This window comes from Mycteria americana, chromosome 8 (assembly GCF_035582795.1).
Source record: "Mycteria americana isolate JAX WOST 10 ecotype Jacksonville Zoo and Gardens chromosome 8, USCA_MyAme_1.0, whole genome shotgun sequence".
Taxonomy (NCBI): domain Eukaryota; kingdom Metazoa; phylum Chordata; class Aves; order Ciconiiformes; family Ciconiidae; genus Mycteria; species Mycteria americana.
Genome location: NC_134372.1, coordinates 20,476,315 through 20,500,319, shown reverse-complemented (window position 1 = coordinate 20,500,319; position 24,005 = coordinate 20,476,315). Strand labels below are relative to the sequence as shown.

The 24,005-nt window shown below is 44.8% G+C and overlaps 1 protein-coding gene and 1 non-coding gene across 2 annotated transcripts; both read left to right on the top strand.

Moving 5' to 3' along the window:
- Positions 1 to 524: 524 nt before the first annotated feature.
- On the top strand, positions 525 to 23,199 carry HSPA9 (heat shock protein family A (Hsp70) member 9). Its single transcript, XM_075510057.1, has 17 exons — positions 525 to 946; positions 2,094 to 2,152; positions 3,575 to 3,662; positions 3,776 to 3,957; positions 4,472 to 4,596; positions 6,198 to 6,271; positions 6,362 to 6,468; positions 7,289 to 7,451; positions 8,122 to 8,214; positions 9,889 to 10,098; positions 12,566 to 12,793; positions 13,610 to 13,714; positions 14,771 to 14,888; positions 17,305 to 17,399; positions 19,598 to 19,690; positions 21,433 to 21,573; positions 22,397 to 23,199. Exons 1-17 carry the CDS (start codon positions 860 to 862, stop codon positions 22,454 to 22,456), a joined length of 2,028 nt encoding a protein of 675 aa, XP_075366172.1. The 5' UTR covers positions 525 to 859; the 3' UTR covers positions 22,457 to 23,199.
- Positions 13,042 to 13,112, top strand: LOC142414201 (small nucleolar RNA SNORD63). The gene has a single exon (XR_012776986.1). It is a non-coding gene; the product is annotated as a small nucleolar RNA SNORD63 (small nucleolar RNA).
- Positions 23,200 to 24,005: the final 806 nt, after the last annotated feature.

Sequence of the window (24,005 nt, the reverse complement as noted above, 5' to 3'; positions counted from 1 at the left end):
TGTCAGAGGTGTTTAGCTGAATGTGCCTTTGGAAAACGGCCATAAAACTGGCAGGATTGGGGAAGAAACGAGGACGCACTGCAGTCAGAGAGGCCTGTTATGTGCCAACCTGATACAGCGTCGGTTTTGGTTGTGCCTCCAGCACCGCTGGGAGCTGTGTGCAAGCTCGGGCCCTGTGCTGGCAGGCCCGGGCTCGCCCCCGCCTGCAGGGGAAAGCTTCAGGGTGGGCCCTGTCTCACGTTCCGGGGCACCGAGGCTCGTTTCAGCCGACGCACAAGGCCCGGCCCGGCTGCAGGCCCCGAACTGACCGCGGCCTGCACGGTCACACGGACACCCCGCCGGGCGCACTACTGCGCACGCGCGCATGCCTCAGCGTGGCTCGGCCCGCGCAGTCGCAGCAGGATGGGCCCGCGCGCCCTCTCCCAGCGCATGCGGCATACTAGAGCGAGCGGCGCATGCGCGCCGCCCGCCCTGACGCAAGGCCGCTGCAATCGCTCTGCGTTTTATCCTGTCCGACCTTGAGTGCGCGGCCGCCCGCAGGACCCGGGCTGTCCCTAGCCGTGCCCGTGCGCGGTGCGCTCCTTCGGCGCCCGTGTCTGGCCCCGGTCCGCGCCGGCCGAGGTAGCGGCCTCTCTCACGGTCTCAGGAAGGCAGCGCGCAGCCGTGCCCCGGGCGTTGGTGTCCGAGCGGAGCGCCGAAAGCGAGCGGAAGGATCAGGCGCTCATTGGGGCAGCCCGCGCCCGGGGTCCTGCGGCGCAATCTCACCCCCCGCGGCCCACGTGGGTGGAGGTTTCCAGAAGAGCCGCGGCACCGCGCGCACCCTCGTCCGCCCGCCGGCCCGGTCCGCCGCCGCCCCGCCATGCTCAGCGCCAGCCGCGCCGCCGCGCGCCTCCCTCTGCTCCTGCCGCGCGGCGCCCCCGCTCCTGCGCCCCCCGGCCTGGCGCAGGTGCGCGAGGGGGGGTCGGCGGCGCTGGGGGGGCCGGGGGCCGGGGACCGGGGAGGGGTCTGCGGGGACGGCGGGGGGGCCGCGGCGGGGGGCCGCTGTCAGCGTGCGGGTCCCGGCCCCGCCGGGGCTGGGGCCGGGCCGCGCTCCGCGCCGCTGGCCCGTCGGTCTGTCTCAAGTACCGAGTAGGTTTTATGAAGAAAACTGTTAACCGCGGTGAGGGGCGTAGCGGCAGCCGGTGGGTGAGGAGGGGATGGCGCAGCGGGAGCGTGTTCCATCAGCCTGGGCCTGTTCTCAAGGAAGTTTGTAGTAAGATTGCTCAGTTCCTCACCCCCGTGTGAAAATGGCAGCGGAGATCAAGCTGGGAAAGGCACCTGAAGGCAATTTGTGAACAGGCGCGGACACCCAGTCCTGCAGCTGTCTGTACTGGGCGGGCTCGTCGCTGTCTCCCGCGCAGAGCAGGGCTCTGCTTTAGACACGGTGCTGGCCTGCTCTGACCAGGTCCTTGAGCCCTTATCCGCTCGTGGATTGCGGCTAGGCCCAGCGTCTTGACGAATTAGCAAGATATTCATGTCTTGGTGTGGTCCCGTTTGTAGTAAGATGTTTTGTTAAAAATTCATTCTTAAAACAGTAAAAAGGATAATGCTTTCAGAGTTCTCCGAGATACTCGTTTGCACGTGCAAAGTTATGGCCACTGCAAAAACTTTTAAGAGTTGCTGCAGAATCTCGACTGCAGATTTTTCAAGGGATGTAGTTAGGTCATTTGTTGCTGACCATGCATAAAACTTTGAGGAATGGCGTTAATGTTTATCTGCTAATGTTCGTTGGAAGCTGAAGGTTCAGAGTTAACTTAGAGTTAACTTAGTCTTGCCTGGTAGCAGATTCGTAGACTGTTTTGCATGAGGGAAATAGCTCGGTTCTGGCAACACAAATCAGGTTATGCTAGATGAATAAGTGTAGTAACTGGGGCTTTTTTATGACAGGCTGAATCTTTCTCAAATTATTCCTTAGTTTGCACTTGAGTTTTTCAAAATAAAACATTGTAGTAGGATTGTGTTGCTTCAGAAGTTGTCTACCTTTTGAAAGTCTTGGCTTGAAGATCACTTAATGTTTAAAAGTAAATTTTCATTAGAATGTCTTTATTTTATAGACATTCTGGAATGGCCTCAGTCAAAATGTTCTCAGAGCAGCATCCAGCAGAAAATATGCGTAAGTATTTCCTTGTTTTTTCATGTTTGGCTGTTTGATATTTATATTTACTTTCTTCCCGCTACTAGAACTGATTATTGGAGTCAGAGATGGAGTAACAGAGCAAAATCAGTGAGACAAAACTAGAACCTATGCATATAACTTTTCTAAGGCTGTTTCTTTATATCTTGTTTTTTTTCCAGGGGAACTTTAAGAATTGTTCTTCCCCCTTCTCCCACCACCAGCAGCATCCACAAAATGTGGATTGTTGAGATTTGTTTGATTAAAAAAACCCAAACAAACAAAAAACCCAAAACAAAAAGCAAACAGACAGAATACATCAAACATTGGTGGAACAAATTGTTTTACACTGGTGTGAAACAAGAATAATCTGTGACTCTGTTTCACTACAGATAAAGTTTATTTCAAACAGCTCATACATTTTAATCACTTGTTTTTCTTGTTGCAAGATAATGGGAAAAGAGTAGCAGTTAGTTGTGTAACTTAGTCAGATGTTTTGTGGCTGATGCTGATTCAGGACACAGAATGGGAAATCCGTTTGTGTTAGGAAAACCACCCAGTTCTGGTTAGTACAGAGAAACTGAGCAGTTGCACTTTTCCAAGATCACTGCTTTGTTATTTGAACTGGAGTTAGAGCAACGTAGCATCTTGGGGAGTGAGGAGGTGATACGCTGGTAATAAACATGGTCTTGTTCTGCCTTCAGTATGCTTTCTCCATCCCAGAACATGGCTTTGCGTTTATAAGGTAAAACTATGATTCAGGAGTTCTCTCTAGCCTTGAAAGGGGTAATACACTCTTCCTAGAAAGGAGGAGGAGGAGGTTCAAATTTGTCTTGTGTAAGAAGCACTCCCATTTTTCAGAATTAAATTAATTTTTTGCTCCTCAGGATCAAAAAGATGGTTATCATTGGCTATGGCTCAGAGAACCCTGCATGGGTTGAGTAATTTGTTGTCTTTGTGTCGTCTTCTGTTTGTGCTAAGCAATGATAAATAAACCAGTACAATTTATTTTTAGCATTTTGACTCCAGGTGGATGTTTTCAAACAAGTTTGAATATATCAGAAGTAACCCAAAACAAGTCCTGCCTGTGTAGGGACAGAATTAGATACTACTTTGTTATATGTCAAAATCTTAAGGGATGTTGCCAATATAGGTAGTAAAGATTATTCTGGTGAAGAATAATATTTTGTATGTTTATTTAAACAAGTGGGGATTTACCTATAAGGGTTCTGATTGAAAATAGAGGCACAAGGTTAAATTCTTGTGTAAGAGTCAGAGAACACCTTAGGTCAGAATACAATGTGTATTTGCTTCAACATCTAGTGAAAAATTACTTTGTCCTGTCTTTGGGGTAGAAGGTTTTTTTGCTATCTAGTTATTTTCCTTTAGTAGTAATTTTGTCTTTCCCATAATGCTTTACAGCTCAGAAGCAATTAAAGGTGCCGTTATTGGAATTGATTTGGGTACAACAAACTCCTGCGTGGCAGTTATGGAAGGAAAGCAAGCAAAAGTAAGTAAAAAATGAATACCAGCTTGCAGTAACACCATTAAAAGTTGAATGTCCAAATCAGTGTTCTCAGAGGCAGTGTTTTTTGAGGGCATTCTGTTATGTTTTTTACATAGGTGCTGGAAAACTCCGAAGGTGCCAGGACAACACCTTCAGTTGTTGCATTTACGGCCGATGGTGAACGCTTGGTTGGAATGCCAGCAAAACGGCAGGCAGTAACTAACCCACATAACACCTTCTACGCTACCAAGCGTCTCATTGGGCGGCGCTTTGATGACTCTGAAGTGAAGAAAGATATGTAAGTGGGGGTGGAGAGCAATTCCACTACCAGCAGGAATGCATAAAATACAATGCTGTGTAACGTGACATGTTATGTTTTAAAATATAACCCTCTTTTGGGTGAAGTAGTTACGCTCTCGTGTCTCAAAGTTTCATTGCTTGTATTCTGAGGGCCAAGCTGTATTTTGGTATGTTAGTTGCTGATCATCTTAAGGTTTTCAGAGAAGAAGAAAAAAGCCTTGCTGGTGCTGTGCAGAATGGTCAGCATCTACCAATGAAAAATTTTCTCATTCTTGAGGATGTTTACAGTCAAAGGTGTATGATCATACCTAAGGCTTGTGATTAAATGATGTAGCTGATTAAAAACAGTAGTAGTGTATTGGTACTTCTGGGACTCCCTGGATCTGAGGCTGCTGTTGGCAAGTTCAGTATTTGTCTAGAAGTTGTACGTGTTTGTCTGCTGATACTAATTGTAGGGGGTTTGTGCTATATGCTGATACGGAAGTTGACTGTGGAATTCTTCTGTTTCTTAGTAAGAACGTTCCATTTAAAATTGTCCGTGCCTCCAATGGTGACGCCTGGGTAGAGGCTCATGGGAAACTCTATTCTCCAAGCCAGATTGGTGCCTTTGTACTAATGAAGATGAAGGAGACTGCAGGTTGGTACAGTTTGGTCTTTGCCATCTGTGTGCACAAGCGTGACCTTGGTGCTGGGCCATGGTAAATGGAAGAGCAGCAGCCACAGAGGTACTTTTTTGGTACGGGAATCCTTGTATAGCAGGCCCTTGTGTGGGGCAGATCGTGGAAGGGTGCAGTGATGGGCTGTTACGAAGCCTCAAGGAAGATCAGTACCCACCTCCATCTCGGATCTTTGGCAAGATCTTAGTGCGTTACTTAAAACATACTCTTATAAAAATTGAATACTGATTGAGTTGATACTCAGTTTTAATTGAATTGAATGCACGCTTACTCAGAAGGGGGAGCTCCTTTTCCTTGTAAGCTGCAGTCCTTGTGCCTCCCAGGCTGCAGCTGAGCACTGGCTGTGGCAGCCAGGGTTTTGAGTGGCTTTGTTGTTATTCAGCTGCTGGATATGTAGCAAGAAAGGGAGCGTTCAAGGGATGCAATTTTTGGGCTGAATGAATAGCTTCTCATCCAGTGATGACTTTAAATCTTCACTAAGGGAAAATATCCATTGGCCTGGATAATTTTTTTTTTCTTCTCCTTTTCAATTCCTAATGTGGTTTCTGGGGAAACTGAGTATAATACATAGAGATAATAGTCAGTAGCTGCCTTCCGCAGCCTCATTTGGCAAATGTTATGCATGCAGTGATAAGTGTTTGGAGGGCAGGACTAAAGGTTGTTACTGAAGCTTCATCCAAAGATTTGGTTTTTTTCAGTGTTAGGTCCTGGACGCTTGTTAAAGCTTCACCCAGGAGTAAAATATGAGTACATGGTATGTGAGCATCTAGATGTGATGAATCTGACTTACTCTGAGGATGGTGTTCCTCTGCCTTAAGCAAGGGTCTTCTTCCTGTAGGTCTGTTGGTTTTTGCCCTGGATGCTACATGAATTCAACTATGGAATGATCTGGCTTTGCAAGCAACACAATAATGCAGTGTGTGACATCTGTGCAGGGGTAACGCATAGGCATAAATCCTGTCTGTGCGTTCTCACTGCATCATGCACATTCTTATTTTTTAGCAGGTCTGAATCTGTGTTTGTTTACATCTTTCTCTTTTTTTTGAGAGAGAGAGAGAGAAGTTTGTGACCTTAAATTAGGTTGTAATACATATTTTTCCTGACTTGCTGTCTCAAATGCTTGTTAAGGTGGTATATCTACATTATTTGTACTATATAAACGTTTCATACAGCAGATTCTGGAAACAGGACGAAAGTGAGTAAGTTTTAAGTACATCACATGTTGAACACTCCAAAGAAATGGAAAACAATTTCAGTCTCGCACACTAAAAAGAAAAGTTAAGCTCTCAGGTGAATTCTCACTCACTGGTGGCATCCAGTTACTGAATTATGGAGGTGCTTGCTCTTCTGTCAGAAGCCTACAAACTATTCCATGTTATGTGGAAGGACTTGATTTCTGCACAGCTCCCTCTGCATCTTCCCAGAAAGCAGCAGGTTCTTGAGCAGCAAACCTGTCTTCTGTCCTCAGTTGAGGAAAATTATTTCAAACTACATAATAATAACTTGGTGGTATTCTTATCTTATAAGGATAACTTTCTGTTTTGTCTCCTTTTTCCTCCAGAAAATTACCTGGGACATTCAGCAAAGAATGCTGTGATCACAGTCCCTGCTTACTTCAATGATTCTCAGAGACAGGTAATCACCAAGCTGTAAGATTTTCAGGCTTATAAATTGCGTTTAGTTTCTCTCAGTAGTCAGCACTATTCCTCTTTTTTTGTTCCTCAGGCTACGAAAGATGCTGGGCAGATTGCTGGCTTGAATGTTTTGAGGGTGATTAATGAGCCAACAGCAGCTGCACTTGCCTATGGTCTGGACAAGTCTGAAGACAAAGTGTAAGTGCCTGTTTATAACACCTACCCTCTCTTAAATAAGCATGCTGTAATTTGCTTTGTAAATGCATCTTCCGCTTTCTGTTTTTTAAAATGATTGGAATTCTGCCGAAGTAGATTCACAGCCTTGAGTCAGTGCTATGTAATGTCATCTCTGTTCTATGCCAACCAAACTTGTTAAGGAAAGTGAGATCATAACTTGCAGCTACAACGTAATTAAATTGACACTCAGCTTTGATAATTATCTTACCTACTGGTAGCAGCGATAGGTGTGGCTAAGGACAGCTGGGTGAGAGGCTGTCACCATTGGTGCTGAAGTGTAGCACAAGAGGTACACTGAGGTTTGGTGCCTGATACCCACAGCTTCCATCTTCTTCCCTGACTGCATTCAGCCTTCTGACACTGTCAAGGGTGGTTATGTAAATGCAGGGGGTTTGCTACAGATTTTGTAAATCTGATGTAGCTTATAGGGCTGTGAAAGCCTCACATTTTGAAAAACATGTTTCATAATGGTTCTGGTGTCCCTGCCCTTGTCGTTGGATGCGCATGTGTATTTATTTGAAGAAGAAGGAACTGCCCTCTTTGAAATAACAGGCAAGGTTAAGCATTGTGCAGCACGTCTTTCAGAGAAGACTTCCACATGGACTTGGAGTGCTCAAGGAATACGTACTGTGTGTAATTTGTTTGCTGCTGTCTTTAGAGAAGGCTTTTAACTTTGTGGGCAGCAACGTGAGTTCTGCACACCTCATCTGCTGAGGAGAATGATTTTTGAGCCACACAACTTTGCCTAGAAAGTAATGTTTTTCTGTATCTGTTCTTGTAGTATTGCAGTCTATGATTTGGGTGGTGGCACTTTCGATATTTCCATTTTGGAAATCCAGAAGGGAGTCTTTGAGGTGAAGTCCACGAATGGTGACACTTTCTTAGGTGGAGAAGATTTTGACCAGGCTTTGCTACAGTACATTGTTAAAGAGTTTAAGAGAGAGGTAAGGTATCTCATCAGAATTCAGTCTTGTGTTAGCTGTTTTTCAGCCTTGCTTGACTTCTATGGAAGGATGGGAATTTTCTTAAATTATTATGACTTGGTTTGTAATCTGTGGCACAGTTGAAATTTAGGAGTGTTAAAGACACCTTTTAGCCTGGCTTCCAGTTCTTACACTTGTTTTCTTGAGGTGGAATATTCCTCTCCTGGAAGACAAAATAGCGGGACTTCTGCCTTTTTTCCTCTAATGTAGCACAACTATCCTACACATAGTCTTCTTACTTTTAATAATAAAAATCTGTGGTCCGTTTGAACATGTCAGCACAGATGCATACAATACAGGGTTGGCTGTAGGAAACTGGAATGTAATTCCAACTCCTTTGCTAATTCAGTCTTGCCTTTATATTCTGTCATGCACCAGCTTTTCCAAGCTTTAATCTGTAACTTACTGTATAATCACTTCCAGAGCAGAGAGGGCTAGCAAATGTTTTTGAAATGCTAAATATGTTTGCTAGAAGTGAGAGAGATCAGCAGAAGTGCACATATCGGGCTGTATTTCTACAAACATCTTTACAGTCAAGAGTGATAGGAAGGTGAACTGCAACAAAGAAAAGCACTCCGTGACTCTTACGCAAAAGCTGAGAGTCTGTTAACCCATATTGTTTGTTACTTAGATGGGTGTTGACCTGACTAAAGACAACATGGCCCTTCAGAGGGTGAGAGAAGCATCAGAGAAAGCGAAGTGTGAGCTTTCGTCATCTGTGCAGGTAGGTTGCTGGGTTCAAAGCAGTCCAGTAAAACATTTTGGTACGCTGAGTTTTGCATTATTTTTGTTTACAAAGCTCTATGAAATTGCTCCTTTTTTCTTGTGGTGGCAGAACAAGCTTCTGTGTAACCAAATGACATCACTTTAACACTCCTTTAGCAGGGTAGACTGTTTAGGAGCACAATTAATTGTCAGAAGCTGAGAATGTTAGTGGGTGCTGGCTTTTGCCTTTCTTCTGGCACCATGTTTTCTTGTCTTGCAGGGAATGTGACCTTGTTCCCAATTTATTAGGTATTTCAGAAGTATGATGGGCATCAGGGAATTTAGCTGCAGCTAGTACTGCTGGGTTACTGGAAGCATTTGTTGCTTTGTGCAAGCAGTTCCAAAACCTTGGAATGAGTAGCACCCCGGTGCTACTCATTCCACTGAAACAGCTAATTTGTCTAATAACAAGAAATAATTTCTATAAAGAATCTTTACTTATTTGCCTGCAGAAGAGTTGTCTAGACAATGGGCAACATATACCCCCTTTTATTTTTTCCATCTGCTTTGTATATTAGTGCATTCTAGCATGTCCTTTATTCACTACTGAATAAGGAGCTGGAGAAGCAGCAAGTTGGGGGTGTAATAGTCTTGCCTAAGTGAAATTAACATCAATTATATAGTAATTGAAATGGGGACTCTGCCAGTTTCTAGGTTCTGAATAAACTTTTTTTTATGGTGGTCTTTTTATTGGCCAGCGGGGAGCTCATAGCAAGGAGTTTAGGCCAGTCACAATGGATGCATAGTTCTGCCAGAGACATAGCAGGCTCTGTTTTACTAGCTTGAGAGTTGGCAAATACAGTCTGTTCATACCACGAAAAACTAAATTCCTTAACTCTTTAGCAGTGAAGAGAAAACAACTTGCTTTCGGCCCTATTTTTCCCCTAATATTTTTGACCATGCTATTTATAAAGTGAATGCACACCTCTAGTCAGTAACATGGGTTTAGTTCTTGTTGTGTAAACTTAATCTCTAGAGCTTACAGCATTAATGTTTTTAATTGCTGTGATTTGTAGTATCTTTTGATGTCAGCATGACTCAGCACTTGAACAAGATGGTTTCAGTATAAGATTTGCTTTAAAAATCCAGCATGTGAATTTGTAAGATCATTCACAAATAGCCTTGAAAAATGGGGATTATTTTTCTGGCACTGGTGAGGTTTGTGTTAAATGGCAACGGACTGTATGTCAGACATGAGTTGTTTGCATTTAGAACAGTCATGAGTTATTTGGCAAAATCTTTCAGAACTCTGAAGATGGGCTTTCTTCTGTGTTGTGCTAAAGGAAGACGATTAAGGCTGTCACTTCTAATGTTTCAGCTCTTACCTCCTGGCTGTGATAGAAATTAAATTGTTTTTCTTAACAGTAAAAGACCTCAAAATAACACAATATTAAAATTGGAACTTAACAGTTCTAACCATGAGGTATGTAACAAAATAATTTTCCTATCTCTTGTCTGAAATGTCAAACATAAAAGTATGCCTGCTGCCACTTAGACTGGGCTGCAGAGTGAACAGGCACGTAAATGTTTCAGTACAGGCAGAACAGAACCTGTAACTTGATCTGAAACCTGCATGTAGCTGCCTTATTTTCCATTCCTGTTTTTTCACTCTGTGTCTGTTTCTGCGCTGCAGACTGATATTAACTTGCCATACCTTACTATGGATGCCTCTGGACCAAAGCACTTGAACATGAAGCTGAGTCGCTCACAGTTTGAGGGCATTGTAGCTGATCTGATCAAAAGGACAGTAGCGCCATGCCAGAAAGCCATGCAGGATGCTGAAGTCAGCAAGAGTGACATTGGTGAAGTCATCCTCGTCGGTGGCATGACCAGAATGCCAAAGGTATGAGATATGTCTCTGTTGCGGGCAAAGCTGGCACAGCTAGCCAGTGCTTACTGTTAAGGGTGATCTGTAACGGAAAAGTTGGGAATCTGGTAACTTCAAAGCTCCAGCAGCTGAAGGCTCCCAGGAGCAGAGCAGACATGTTAAGTAGTCACATGAGAACAGTGGCAAGGGGCTCTCTTATCCTGTTTAATTAGCTCAGCTTGGATCTGGGGGCTATAGCTGAGTTGTCCTTTACAAAGACAAACAGGAGGTATCAGGAGTTGAAAATTCAACTTTACTTTCTGATGCAGACCGAACATGAACAGCATCGTTCAGATACACAGAGAGTTTTCTCTTGTTATGGATTTCAGTGTGTGACAGGTACACTTCAATGACTAACCTATCAGTAATCGTTACCTTCCAGTGGATTTCTTCCCGTGTAGAGCAGTTATAGCTAGCTGTGAAGAAATTGCACAAGCAGAAAGGCTCTGTTACCTACTGGTTGCATGTATTCAGCTACCTGTGTGAGGCTGGATGTTGTCAAGCATATTTAACTGGTTGTTCCAAACACTCGTTACCTAATACCTGGGCCTTGCATTCTGTGGTGATAAGCACCAACAGGTAACTTTGCTGACATGCAGAGTCTTGCAGATAATGTGCTGTCTGCTGGTGATTTGCCGTTCTTGTTCGTAGCAATGCAAACTACTGCTTAGCTTCCCTGAAGTCAGAGCTGAATATGTATGTACACTGTTCTCTTCAAGGGTACAGCTTGTCCTTTTCTACAGAGATCATCAAAGTCTTATTCATTCCATAGGGATCAATCAGGCTTGGACTATTTGCTGTTAAGATTTGGGATTCACAGGTCCCTTCTAGGGTAGTAGGTGTGTACATGGTCCTGCTTGGGATTGATTTGGGGTTTTTTCTTCCCCAAGTGTCAAATAAGCCTGGTGGCTGGAGGTGATATTAGTGTGTGCAGAAGGTCACCCAGGCAGGGGAACCAGAGCAACAAGGTAAACAGAAGCTGCTGTTCTGGCCAAAGCTCAAGTGGAGTAACTGTGCTATACCTTTCCAAAGTCCCTGCTGTTCCAGCTGGATAAAAGAAAAATGGTGTGGTTAGCTACGTATAAAGGGATGAAAAACAATTCTAGAAGTGAGGAAGCCCTTCCTGAAACATCATGTACGCTTTGGGGATGGGAGACAGTACTTAAATATTGATATATTTTTTTTAATTATTTTTACTTTTTTATGCCCTATTTATAACCCCCAGCATCTGTGGCTTTGAGCTTACATAATGCTTTCCTGAGTGCCTGTAGTTACAGCCCTGGCTCAGAGATCAGTGCCTGCATGTTACACACAGCACAGAGCCTTCTCTCATGTACATTGTTGTGTTCATTTCACCCTGCTAGGAGGGTGAAATCGTGCCTTTTTTGGAGCGTTCACGTGGCCAGTGCTCCAGGAAACGTACAGTGGGTGGTTAGAAGTAATGTTTCTTTTGTACTGTAAAATATGCCTCCAGAGGGAAAGACTTGCACTTAATTACATGCTCATACATAGAGTGTCTTTCTCTGTAATGAACACTCCCAGCAGTTGTCTCTTGGCTTATGTGCAGAGGAGTTGGACATTTGCTTACAGCAGTTTTCCAGGCACATTGTGCTCACCTGTGCCGATGTGTACCTGTTGGGTGCAGCTGGGGAGCAGGGAAGCTTTGAGTGGGAACAAAATCCCACACCCTTCTCTTGTAAGGTGGAGGAGTGTACTACTGAGCTGTGCTCTGGTGCAGACACCTTGTTGCATTCCTGTCCGGATACTTCAGCAATAAATCTGTTGTAATCATGAGCACGTTCTTCCGAAAGGGCAGAGCAGTGAAAAGCTAATAATGCAGCTCAGACTGTCTGCTGACATAGCAAATCTACTCTCTGGTGAAACAGCCCATTAAATAAAGAGTTTGAAAATACTGTCCTTCATACAATTTCCTTCCCTCTCCTCCCCCTCTCCCCCCCTTATTACACACAAACAAGATGACTAGACTGTCCTTCTGATTTTTTTTTACCTTCCCTGCACTCTGCCTCCAGCTGTACGGTCCTTGACAGTTGTGTTCTGCCCAGTACTGGCTTGTACAAATTCCTGGGGAGCAGTCCTTGACTTCTGCTTGATAAGCATGGAGCGATCCCTTCTGAATATGGCTGGGCTACATGAAAGGACCCGATGTAGGTTGACTCGCAGCTGGCAAACTTGGTTGCAAGAAAGTCTCCAGAGGAAGGGTTGTCTAGACTGAAATGAGTGCATTTAACAGGGTGCGTGGAAGATGGGGAGTTAGGGAGCGGTCACAAACCTGACACTTAATATTTCTATCATGCCACAGGGTTATGTGGTAGCAGAAGCATAAAGATATAAACCTTTAGCCATGGCTGGCGTGTTCTTATGGCCACAGCACTGGGCGGTAATGGTTCACTCTGCATACGAGCTGTGCTTTCTCTCCATTCAGGTGCAGCAGACTGTACAGGATTTGTTTGGCCGTGCTCCTAGCAAAGCAGTTAATCCTGATGAAGCCGTTGCTATTGGTGCAGCTATTCAAGGTGGTGTGTTAGCTGGTGACGTTACTGATGTGCTGCTGCTGGATGTAACTCCCCTCTCCTTGGGGATTGAGACACTGGGAGGTGTCTTCACAAAGCTCATCAACAGGAATACTACCATACCAACTAAGAAGAGCCAGGTACAAATTGACTCCAGATGGGTGGGTCTTTTGTAGTGGTCTCAAACACCCATTGAAGGCTACCCAAAGCATCCCAGTAGTTAGTCTTGTCTCCTCATCTAGCAAAGAGAAGCCACGTAGAAATCAGATTTAATGTCAGCCACAGACTATCTCTGTTGATTATTAGTATGCCCAAGAGGGGAGGTAAGTTGAGTTAGTGTGCCAAGATACTCCAGGATGTTTGTGGCCTGGTCATGATTGCAGTGTGTGTGCCATGATGTAACTGTCAACACATCATTCTGAAGAAGAATTGTGTGGAGACCTTCTGTAACTGAGCACCACACCCATTTGAGACCACCTTTCTTGGGTGGCATACCTCAGAAGGGATTTTTTTTTTCCCTGTGTTGTGAGGCCCTAGTAGACTTGGGTGTGGTCCTTTCCTTCACTTTGCCTTGTCTGGGTCTGCTAGTGTGCACTCTTACTGATAACACGTTCTCTCTGGGTTGTGGGGTTGGGGCAGGAGCCCTGCTGCTTCAGGAGGAAATGTTGTGGTAATGCAGCTGGTTGCCACTGGAGCCTGCTGCTGGCGTGCCATTGCCAGTTTTCGTGTGTTCAAGTGCATATAGGACAAGATGCCAGTGAGCTTGGCTGTTGCTAGTCTCTGTTGCCTCAGTGTTTTGTAAGAGGAGCAGGGGAACGACAAGCATTTAATGATTCTTTATCTCTTCGAAGTAGCTTCTCTGTTCCTTTCCCTGCTGTTTAGTCAGCTTGTAACTGCATCCATTAAGTTGTTGCAATTTACTAGCTATCCAGTAACTTTCTGCTCCTTTTCCACAGGTGTTCTCTACAGCTGCTGATGGGCAGACTCAAGTGGAGATTAAAGTATGCCAGGGGGAGAGAGAGATGGCTAGTGACAACAAACTTCTTGGCCAGTTCACGTTGGTATGTTGGCTACTCAGTATTCATGACCTTAGACTTAACCTTCTTTGAGAAGTTCAAAGTGTCCTCCATTTCAGTTGACCCCTGAAGAGTGTTGGAGGGGAGTCATCTTACAGAAGACATCTGACCCTATTTGTTGTAAAAAAGGAGTCTCTAAAGGCATAGCCTGATCCTGGGACAGCCTTTTAGTGGCAGGGGAGCAACTAGTGTTTAAGATGGAGCTCAGAGTTTCTAAGCAGTCTTACGTGGCACAGGGGATACTGTAGCTTTAGGGCTTGATCACCTGGAAGGGCCCTCTCCACTTCTGGGTGCAAAGAGCAAAAAGAGCTCTATAGTACCAGGCCTGTGCAGCAGGTGACCTGAATGCGGGCCTTTCCTCTGGTGTTGCAAAGACATGACTTGGAGCAGGCTCCACGTTACCCTGCAGTCCCTAGGGTAACCCATTTCTAGCCCAATACTGCTTTCCTGTGAAAGCCTGTGGAAATGCCCTACTTACTGGAGAGCAGATGTGCTCCAGGGGTTCATGTGTGCAGTGTGTGGCTGACTAACCAGCTCCCTACGCAGAATAGGTTTGGTCAGCGTTGGCAAAGTTTGGCACTGTTACAACTGCCCAAACTTGCTCTTGCTAGGAAGAGCCATCCTTTTGCAGGAAGCTGTATAGCCTGTCACTCTCTTAATATGGTAGCCTCGGAGGTAGTCAGTGAAGTCCAGTCGTGTCCAGAACTGAGGAAAAGAGTGCATCCTGTCATGTCCTGGAGGGGAAGAGTGGCTTGGTTAGCAATAAAGCAGACCCTGTGCCACCTCCAAACCAAACTTGGGGGCTACCTCTTGTGGTTTCTGTGCAATTTTCCTGGGTAGAAATCTCTATCCTGTTAAATCTAGATATTCCTAATTCACCACATGATGCCAACAGGCACTTAGAGGGCTGAGCTCTGAGGGTTAGTTAATAGTTGATTCAACTGATAGATCACCAAGATAATGTGCCCAACACTGGAGCCTCATAATGCCCTGAACTCATGTCTGTGTGGGAGCTAATGGCTAAGTGCTTTTCATTCTCAGGTTGGGATTCCTCCAGCACCGCGTGGAGTACCCCAAATTGAGGTCACTTTTGACATTGATGCTAACGGTATCGTTCATGTGTCAGCCAAGGATAAAGGCACTGGACGCGAACAGCAAAGTAAGTGCTCTGGGATGCTCCCCAGGGATGAGGAGGAAATGTGTGGAGCAGTGAAGGTGCCATAGCATGCTGGGCACTGAAGGTAACACTAGGTGACTCCAAAGGTAATGGAGTGCTGCCTTGATGAGCATCCCACAGTCCAGGGGTGGGGACTATGATGCATGTTACTTGATTAAGAGTTACTTAATTAATCAGCCAGTGCAGCATAGATGCAGCTGAAGTCATCTTAGTCTAAGTGCCCTCTCTGGAAGGGAGGGCAAAGGGTTACTGCAGAATGAAATAGGGAAGGGAAGAAGTGACCACTGACCTGTAGTTTCATTTTAAGGAACTAAAGCCTCTGTAAACACATAGCACTCTGTTGCCCTCTCTGTTAACCTGCTGACAGAGATTGCCACCAATGGATGCTCTCTCCTTGCACATCAGGCAGAGATGAAGCATCTGCCTATACCAAGGTCAACAAAGTCCTCACTGGAAGGGTTTTACTACATTCCAAGTCATTTTGCACTGTATGATAGTCCTTTCTTGGTCTTGCAGTCTGCTGTGATTGCTATAGCAATGTTTCAGCAGAGTGCATCTGTTTCCTGGGGTTTCCTGTATGTATCAGCTGTGCCTTAGTCCCCAGACTGGTGCTGGGCATACAGGTTGCCTGAGGGCTCACAGGTGTCTTTGGAGCAGTGGTCCTGCTGCTTACAGGGGTATCCTGTGTCGCTGAGGAGCTCGGAGCAGTGATGTTCTGCCCTATGTTACCCTGAAAGGACAGAAATCAGGGTTTGGAAATCCAGCACCTTGTACGAGTTGTTCTTGAGCTGTGCTCCTGGGCATGCTGTTCCTTTGGGAGTGCCCTCTGCTAACTCATGAAGAGATTGCTGTCTGTTTGAGACTGCCTGGGTGAAGGTGCCAGCTTTTAAGGGAGAAATTGAATTAGGAAGATCTCTGTTGAATTCAGGGCATGTCAAGTACAGTTGAACAGATCAGCCCTGTGCCGAGCCCCTGTTTATTTCTAATTACTCCATTACAAAGTTCTCGAAATTCAAGTATTTTGAAGCAGCAGGTATTTTGTGTAACCACCTTGTTCATTTTCATCCATTTAGGCTGGAAACATCTCTAAATGGTAGGAGGCTTGGGGACTTCAAGCTGTCAGTATATTTTGCTCTGTAGTGCAATGAAATGGTAGGCCCAGTGTTCTGGGGTAATTAACGACACGGTTGACATTTTCTAAAGCTCTGTTGTGGGCTCAGAAAATTAATTTGAAGCATTTGTAGGTTCCCGTGATACAAAATAGATCTCTTTTGTGCCTCTAACTGGGAAGCCTCTATACTGCCCTTCAGTTGTTTCTTGGAGGCAACCACTTGAGCAATCAAATGCATGCTCCAGTTAAGAAAAATATTAACTCTGTATTGGCAGTTTGAAGGTATATGCTCTTCTTAATCATGCTGTTTGGCTTTTGGCAGAAATTTGTTACCAAAGATACACTGCTTGTTACTTCGATTTCCTTGTAGACTTTCAGTGCATGGCAGCCTTCTGCCTCTCAATAGCCATCTCCTGATAATAGGCAACCAGAATTTTTTAGCTGCCTGTCTGTATGCAAATGTGGTCCTAATTACAAAGCTGAACTGCCTATCCCACATCTGCGTCCAAAGGACATGTGTGTGTCTCTTGTTCAGGGTTTTGTATCATTGACAAATACTATGTAGGAAACATAGTTCGTTATTTCTAATGAAGATCTTAGTATACCCTTTTTTGGACTTTGTGATATCCAGGGTGTTGGTCCTCTCTTTCGCAATGAAATTATGCTTTACTGTAGAAATCAGCTTTAGTCTAGACTACTACTTTTTGGCACTAACGGAGAAAAAAAAAGGGGGGGACCTTTAAGAGCCTGCCCATAGAATCACGCGGTGTTCACTTATTAAGGGCAGCGTGAGGAGCTGGGTGGGGAGTGTTGTCTTATCCTGCTACCGGCCTGGGCTGCTTTCCAACAGTGAAAGGAATCTCTGTGCCCTGGTAAAATGACTTTCTGTTTGGATGTTGGGTTTTTTTTTTCCAGGGTGGGGGGTGTTTGTTTTGGTTTTGGGGGTGTTTTTTGGGTTTTTTTTTTTTCAGTTTTGTGATTTTAACCTGCTAGAATGCCTCTTTGGTTTGCGGTCTTTGTGTGCACATTCACTTTCCAGGACGAGTAACTGAAGAATGGTCAAAGTAACTTGTAGAGCTGGGGAGTTCATAGATCTAAGATGTCAGGCTTTTATCTTGCCAGCAGCATCACTGTCTCTTCAAAGACTGGCTGTCTTTGTACTGTCCATGCGGTCTTCACAGGTGCAGAGTCCCTGAGCAAGGCCGCTGCCATTGAGAGGGTTTGGGAAATAATAATCTCCACAAAGATGAGAGCACATTCTTTATTAATGCTTCTTCTCTAATGCAGTTGTCATCCAGTCTTCTGGTGGCCTTAGCAAAGATGAAATTGAGAACATGGTGAAGAATGCAGAGAAATACGCAGAGGAAGACAGGCGAAGAAAGGTAAAGTGATAGTTACGGTATCTTCCAGCTAGTAGTGTACCTGCCAGTTATTGCCGTTCTGTGCTATTAACTGTGCCCACCTTGAAGGATCTGTAGGTTTTCATCTGCATAGTCTTGCACTGCTTGCTTGTGCAGTTAACCAAATATCTGTTTGCTTCCTTATATTCAGTTTACATTCCAAAGTTGCAAGAACATGTGTGCAAGAACATGGATTTGGATTTGGGTTGGGTAACTTGCCCTGTGTCACTAGCATTTTAATTCCTCCCTGAGGAATTAGTGGGAAATGGAGGCAGCAGTAAGCAAAGTCACCTGCCTATTACTGATGAGTAAACAGCTTTTCAGCTCTAGTTATGTTTTTTGTCATCAATGCTCTTTACTGTCCACCTGCCTGTTATCTTGGCTGTTTATTTAAAGCTGGCCTACTACAGCTGGGTTTTCACAGTGATGTTCCATTTAAATGGAAGCAGTACAGGGATGCTTAAGCTACTTTCCCTGAGTTTATTTTAAAGCTTAAATTATAGAACCTGCCAAGCAAAGCTGCACCTCAGCCTCTTCCTTCGTAAGTGGGAAGCTGCTTTCCATAGTGCTTAAAATCTCACTGTGGCATCTTGAATGCTGCATTCATCTGAACGCAGTACTTCCCCTCAGTGCAGATGAAGCTATCAGGAGATGTTTGAAAGCCTCACTGACTTTGTCAAGAAAAGACTGATGCTTGCCATGGTTGAGTGACTGAATCTGTGATACTTACAGGATTAATGGTTGGAACTAATTGGTTTAATGAGTGTAGTACTAATGAATTATGCTACTAAATATAGAGGATTGATTTTTAAGCAGACACAGTGAAGGCCTACTCCAGGATACAGCACCAGCATATAGTTAGTGATTGCTGAAACTAGCACACTGAATTTATCTGCTTTGTGTTCTCCTAGTCTGTAGAAACCTGTCTCAGGTGTTCAGGCAGTGCTGTAAATCTCACCCTCAGTAGTGAAGGGATCAGAGGAGGACTAAAGGAGAGAATGCCTTTAGTCCTGACAGTCTGACAGTCCCACTGTTTAAATAACTGCATCATTGCCATGAAGTGTAGGTGGCGGCCTAGTACTTGCAGAGGCTGCACTGAAAACTTTTTCCTGTTGCCTTACTTTGACTTTGTATCTTAAATCACTGAATAAGTTCTTCCCTGTTGTAGTCCTGAAGTGGCACTCATCTCTGTCCAGTGACCTATCAGATGAAGGTGATTAGGTTGCTTTCTTAACTAGTACTTCTCTGTCTCTTTACTTGACCTGCATAACCATAATTGTCAAAATTCCCTCGTTACACCTTTCTGATCATGGTTTTACCACCATGGAAGCATCATGAATGTATAAACAGAGTTATCACTCTGCTGGACTTGGCATCCTGCTGTAGACTTTGACATCCCACAAAGAGTGAAGACTTAGTGTAGAAATGAAATTACTTTTCATCAGCTTTCTACTGTAAGTGGTTAGCCTCCTGAGAATATTATCACACCCTTGTTTAGGTAGACTGTTCTTCCAGATGGAGAGAGCTGGGTGTCCCAGAGACCGTTGCTGGTGAAATAGTTCATGTTGGCACTGGGACTGAATTATGTCTCAGCAGGACTACCACTCCTCTGTACTTACAGGCTACTCTGTCCCCTGTTGGTTGTCTTTACAACAGTAATGTTAGGAACTGGTATTTCTTACTTAGCACAGTGGGGTTTTTCCACTGTTGAGATGCTACAAGCATTTGTAATAAGGGGGCACGAGTAAAACAACCCAGTATTTTAGTTGTCTCTGCCCTTGTTGCTGAAGAAGCTTAAGAATATTTTCCGAAAGTTCTGTTGCTTTCCTAAGGAGCACAGTGGACAGCTGTCCTGTCTCTGCAGTTGCTGGCTTTTCCAGTGTGCCAATGGTAGTGCTGCATTACTTGCCTCTCGACTTCCAGGGAAGTGGGATTTGCCGAGTCTGAAAGCACGAGGACCGCCTTGCATAGACTGCCTGTTTGGGCTTTCTGGTGTCAGAATGCATCTAGAAATGGTTTGCTTGCATTTCTTCCCACCTTGCCATTAAGAAGGACCCTGGGTGGGACCTAGAATGGTATTTGGCAGGTTGGGGGAAGAAGTGTCAGCTGCTAGTTCATATGTACACAACTTGTATTGCCAGTGATGTATGCAGTAAGCCCTTATGAGCTTTCTTACCCAGGAACGTGTGGAAGCTGTAAACATGGCCGAAGGCATCATCCATGATACTGAGTCTAAGATGGAGGAGTTCAAGGATCAGCTGCCAGCAGATGAGGTAGGTAGTTTCTGATCCCGTAACAGTAAAGGAGGTAAGATTCCTTACTATATCTTTGCTCAAATTCTCACTTAACTCATAGCTGGCTCTGGCCAGTAGCACCGACTCTGTGTGTATTTCCATGCTGTGGAAAGATGGCACAGTCATCAACTCTTCTGGTTTTTGCACTTGATGAGTGGGATGAGTGTGGCTGATGGGAGGATGTAAGGACATACTTAGAAGAACATGGTTTGGATAATAGCAAATATCCTATTTTGAAGTGCGAGTTCAGTGTCACTGAAGATCGAAGAGCCTGGGAAGCTGTTAATGAAAGGTTTCTGCATGAATTACGTCCTTGATTTGGCCTTGTGGTGATTTGATAAGAACTGTACTGTGGCCTGTGTGAGAGGAGAGTTTTGTTTAAAAGCTAGATATTATGAACAGTGCCTACCAGTGTATTAGCAGATGTACAAAGGCAAAGCTGCTGTGCAGTCCTGGCAGCCTCGGTAGTACAAACCCAGCACCCAAGAACTTGGAGGTAATGAAAATCACTGTATCCGCTTAACTCCAATTTTTCTCCTATCTTTGGAGTGAAGTGGATATTTAGTATCAAAAGTGCTTTTCATACCATTCTAAGTGACAGTTTAATTTCTGTATTATGAATTTCAAAAGCCAAGTTTAAAACGGATTGCACAATCCCAATCTCCAAGTTACCAACTCTCAGAAGCAGAATAAAAGGGCTCCTAGGGGCTCTGAGGCGTTTGAGGGAATAAGATTATAGTTTACTGATAAGTAGCCTCTGATCAGTTTAAATGCTGTTTTTCAGCCCAGCTCCTCTCTCTAGGATGGATATTGGCTGTCTCTGTGTTTGGTATTATGATCACTGGAGTTACCTCTCAAAGGAGCACAGAGCCTAAATCCTTGTTCCTTGCAAGGACTGTTCCCTCTAATGTCTTTTGAGGAATACCAAGGGAGAGTGGGTAGCAGAGCTTGGAAGAAGCTTGGTGCTGTCTGGGTGGAGATGGTGGCCTGACACAGAAGGCATTGATTGCCTTCCCCTTCCTGTGGGTCTGAATGAGAACTCTGTCCACGTTTTGACTGCGAATGCTGCTGAGCAAGCACTGCTGGCACAGCTGTCCCCTAGTAACCTTGATTCTCTGGGCCTGCCTCTCCAGCAGCATGCCAGTATGACAGAGAAATGCCAGACTGTGTGGAGCATTTGACAGATGGTTACAGGGGCTGGGATGAGACCGTATTGCTTTGGTTTGCCTCTCTGTTCCTTCTCCCACGTGCAACAAAGGGATTAAACAGGGTGGTGAACAGCCTTACTTGTTGGTTTTCTGACATATGAATATGAATATATCTTAAATAAATATGAAAACCAGCTTTCTTTTCCCTTTACCCTGGCTCCCAGGGTGACTGACTCACTGGTGAGGTGTGCCAGGGAGAGCAGCTCTCATCCTTGGCGGGCTGTTCAGTCTCTGCAGGGTTTTCTGTCCTTGGCGCCTCTACTGAGATGGCAAACAAGGGGACCGATTAATGCCAACTGTGGCACATTTTGTGAAGTGGACAAGTGCCCATTGGGAATGGAGCACAGTCCTAGTCCCTGCAGACTGTATGGCTCAGTTTGAGACTTAACTTCATGGCTTCTGGCAAAAAAAGGTAGTTTTGCTGTGGCCAATAGGTGGGTGAAATTAAAGGAACGAGATTCTCAGTGAATGAAGTGCAGGATTTCATCATGGTTTTTTGTGACTTATTTGCAGTGCAACAAATTAAAGGAAGAAATTGCTAAAATGAGGGAACTTCTGGCTCGTAAAGATGCTGAAACAGGAGAAAACATCAGGCAGGCAGCAAGCAGCCTGCAGCAGGCTTCCCTGAAACTCTTTGAAATGGCATACAAGAAGGTAGGTTCACAGTCACTTCCATTTTTATAGCTCTCGGATGGGGAGGGGTGAGTCAGGACACCAAACATTTAGGTAAGAGCTGTGCTTGGAGGTAGGGCTGAGTCTCAGTGCAGCTCCCTCTGAGTGACACTTGCTGTAGAAAGTCAGGTAGAGTTGAAGGCCTGAAATCTTGTAGCCTGCGTCCCAGGCAGTGCGTTACGTTTCTGTATAGTGTTGTATGAAAAAGTACTAGAAGCTCTTAATAAGGGGCATCAAGAAGAGCATGGGTAGGGCTTTCCCCTAGGTGTGTAGAGTGCCTAAAGAAGTAAAGTAACATCTGGACTTATTTTAAGGGTGATTGTATGACAGGTTTTCTGTTCAGTCTACCTTAAATTACAGTAGTAAGGCCATCAGGATTTTCTTCTCAATCTCCCTTCCAGTGGAAGGCCCACCCATTCGAGCCCTGGCAGATACGTATTTCACCTGTCCAGGGAAGTCTCCCAGGATGGAAGTGGCACGCTCTGCCCAGGTGACCTTGGTGGTGCTAAGCTCTCCTTATGGTGGAAAGCTGCTTTTCTGATGTCAAACTGAAAACGTTCAGTGCTGCAATGTAAGCTTGTTACATCCACTGGGAAAGAGTAAATAATGAGAAGATAATTTCCTCCCTCTTAGTGGCAGTCATGCAGAGATGAAGATTGTTTCCATTCTCCAGGGGACAATTACCCTTTTCACTGAGGGAAGGGTTTCTTCAGTCTAGAACTAACCTAAGCAGCTAGCTAGGAAAAAAAATGTCTAGGAGAAGCATTTTGTTGTTACTACAACTAATAAGCCAACTCCTTCACAGATGGCCTCCGAACGAGAGGGTTCTGGAAGTCCAGGGGATCAGAAGGAAGAGAAGCAATAAGAAGTCTCTGTCTTGCCTTGACTAGAGTATGAAGAAGAGGTCGGTTTTTCTTGATGCTTGGGAGAGAAGGGACCTTCCTGAGCAGCAAAGGGCAGAATTCAGACTTACTGTGTTTTTGCAGTATTCTATATATAAAATTCTTTAATGTATAAACTTAGTGATGTGTCTGCTAGATAATTGTAATTTGAAGATAAATTGTCACTTGATGAAAGCTAATTTCGTGCCAGATGGAGTTCTAAGTGTTTGGCCCCGTGGTATTCAACTGAGGCACCTGGGGACTCGCTGATCATTTATTTCTGATACTTGACACAATGGTGTACTAAATCTGATATCAAAGTTTGGAAACCATGTCACTAAATTGAAGGGTGGAGATGGAAGTCCTGCTGGAACTGGGAGGAGAATAACACCTGTATGGACCCTCCTTGTGGATCTGAGTACTTGTGAGCACGTAATAAGACCTGTGAACAGCGATGAGAAGGCTGGTTACATTGCTAGAGAACATTCAGGTCTGCAGCTAGGTTAGTACCCTTGTTCTCCAGGAGAGGGGTTACTTCAAATTTAGCTGTAACATTATTTCTTACAAAAGAGGCTATGTGGAAGTTAAACACTTTGCTTGTCTGAGCCTTCTGCTCCATCCTATGTCTGTTCTCTGCTTATGGTAAAACAATTTCCTTGATAAAAAAAACTTACTGTATCCATTCTGGATTTTTTTAAAATAAAAGCAGAAATGTGTCCAACATGGAGTCCTTGGTATCCTGGCCTTTGGTGGAGAATGCAATTATGTTAACTGCTTGTGAGAGCTCCTGGGGTGGAGCAGTCAGCCAGCTGTAGTGGCAGCAGCTTTGTGGAATTTGTGCTCCAGTCACATGCAAAAAGAAGGTATCTTGTGTCAGATTAGGGTCCATCCCTTCTGAGAGTATCACTGCTGCACTCAGGAGATGCCTGGTGTCCTGCTGTGATCTGCAGTAGCAGTGGGACTTCACCTTCAGGCACTTCATGCTTGGGCTCAACCTTCTGAAACAGGCTGTAGACTCAGAGCAGCAGTTGCCCACTGCTGCTTCTAGCAGCCAAGTCTTCCAAGGAGGTGCAGTCTCCTTGCCACAATATGTTTCTCTGTCTCTCCTTTTTCCTCTCTATTACTCTGTGTGTGTAGTCAGCTGGAAAGAAAAAGCAAACTTTACAGCTGCCTTGTCTGGACAGCTCAGATATTTAGGAGGGAGGAAAGGATTCTTTTTTTTTTTTCTGGCACTCTAGGCAGTCTCCTAATTATGAGAAGCTATTAAGGAAGGCTACAAGTCTTCATCCTGTGAACTTTCCTTTAAGTTGGGGACTGGAAAGGACCAAGACTGCTTCAGACACTGAGCTCTCTCTAGCAGTCCTAGCAAGAAAGACTGGAAGCAGCTTCCACTTTAGAGTAAATCAGCCTAGCCCATTGAAGTGGACAGGGGGGAACTTTAAAGAGTAGTGAGTGATACAACTGTAAAGTGAGAGGGAGCTTGAAGCATTTTGGCCTGGGCATAAAAGGAGGTGAGGAAGGGACCAGTGCAGC

What these genes read in the sequence shown, in the direction of transcription:
- HSPA9 (XM_075510057.1), top strand. Translation starts at nt 860, where the DNA reads ATGCTCAGCGCCAGCCGCGCCGCCGCGCGCCTCCCTCTGCTCCTGCCG. An exon ending in GACAAGTCTGAAGACAAAGT is followed by an intron (nt 6,469 to 7,288) that starts GTAAGTGCCTGT and finishes CTGTTCTTGTAG; the next exon opens with TATTGCAGTCTATGATTTGG. An exon ending in TTGAAATGGCATACAAGAAG is followed by an intron (nt 21,574 to 22,396) that starts GTAGGTTCACAG and finishes ACTCCTTCACAG; the next exon opens with ATGGCCTCCGAACGAGAGGG.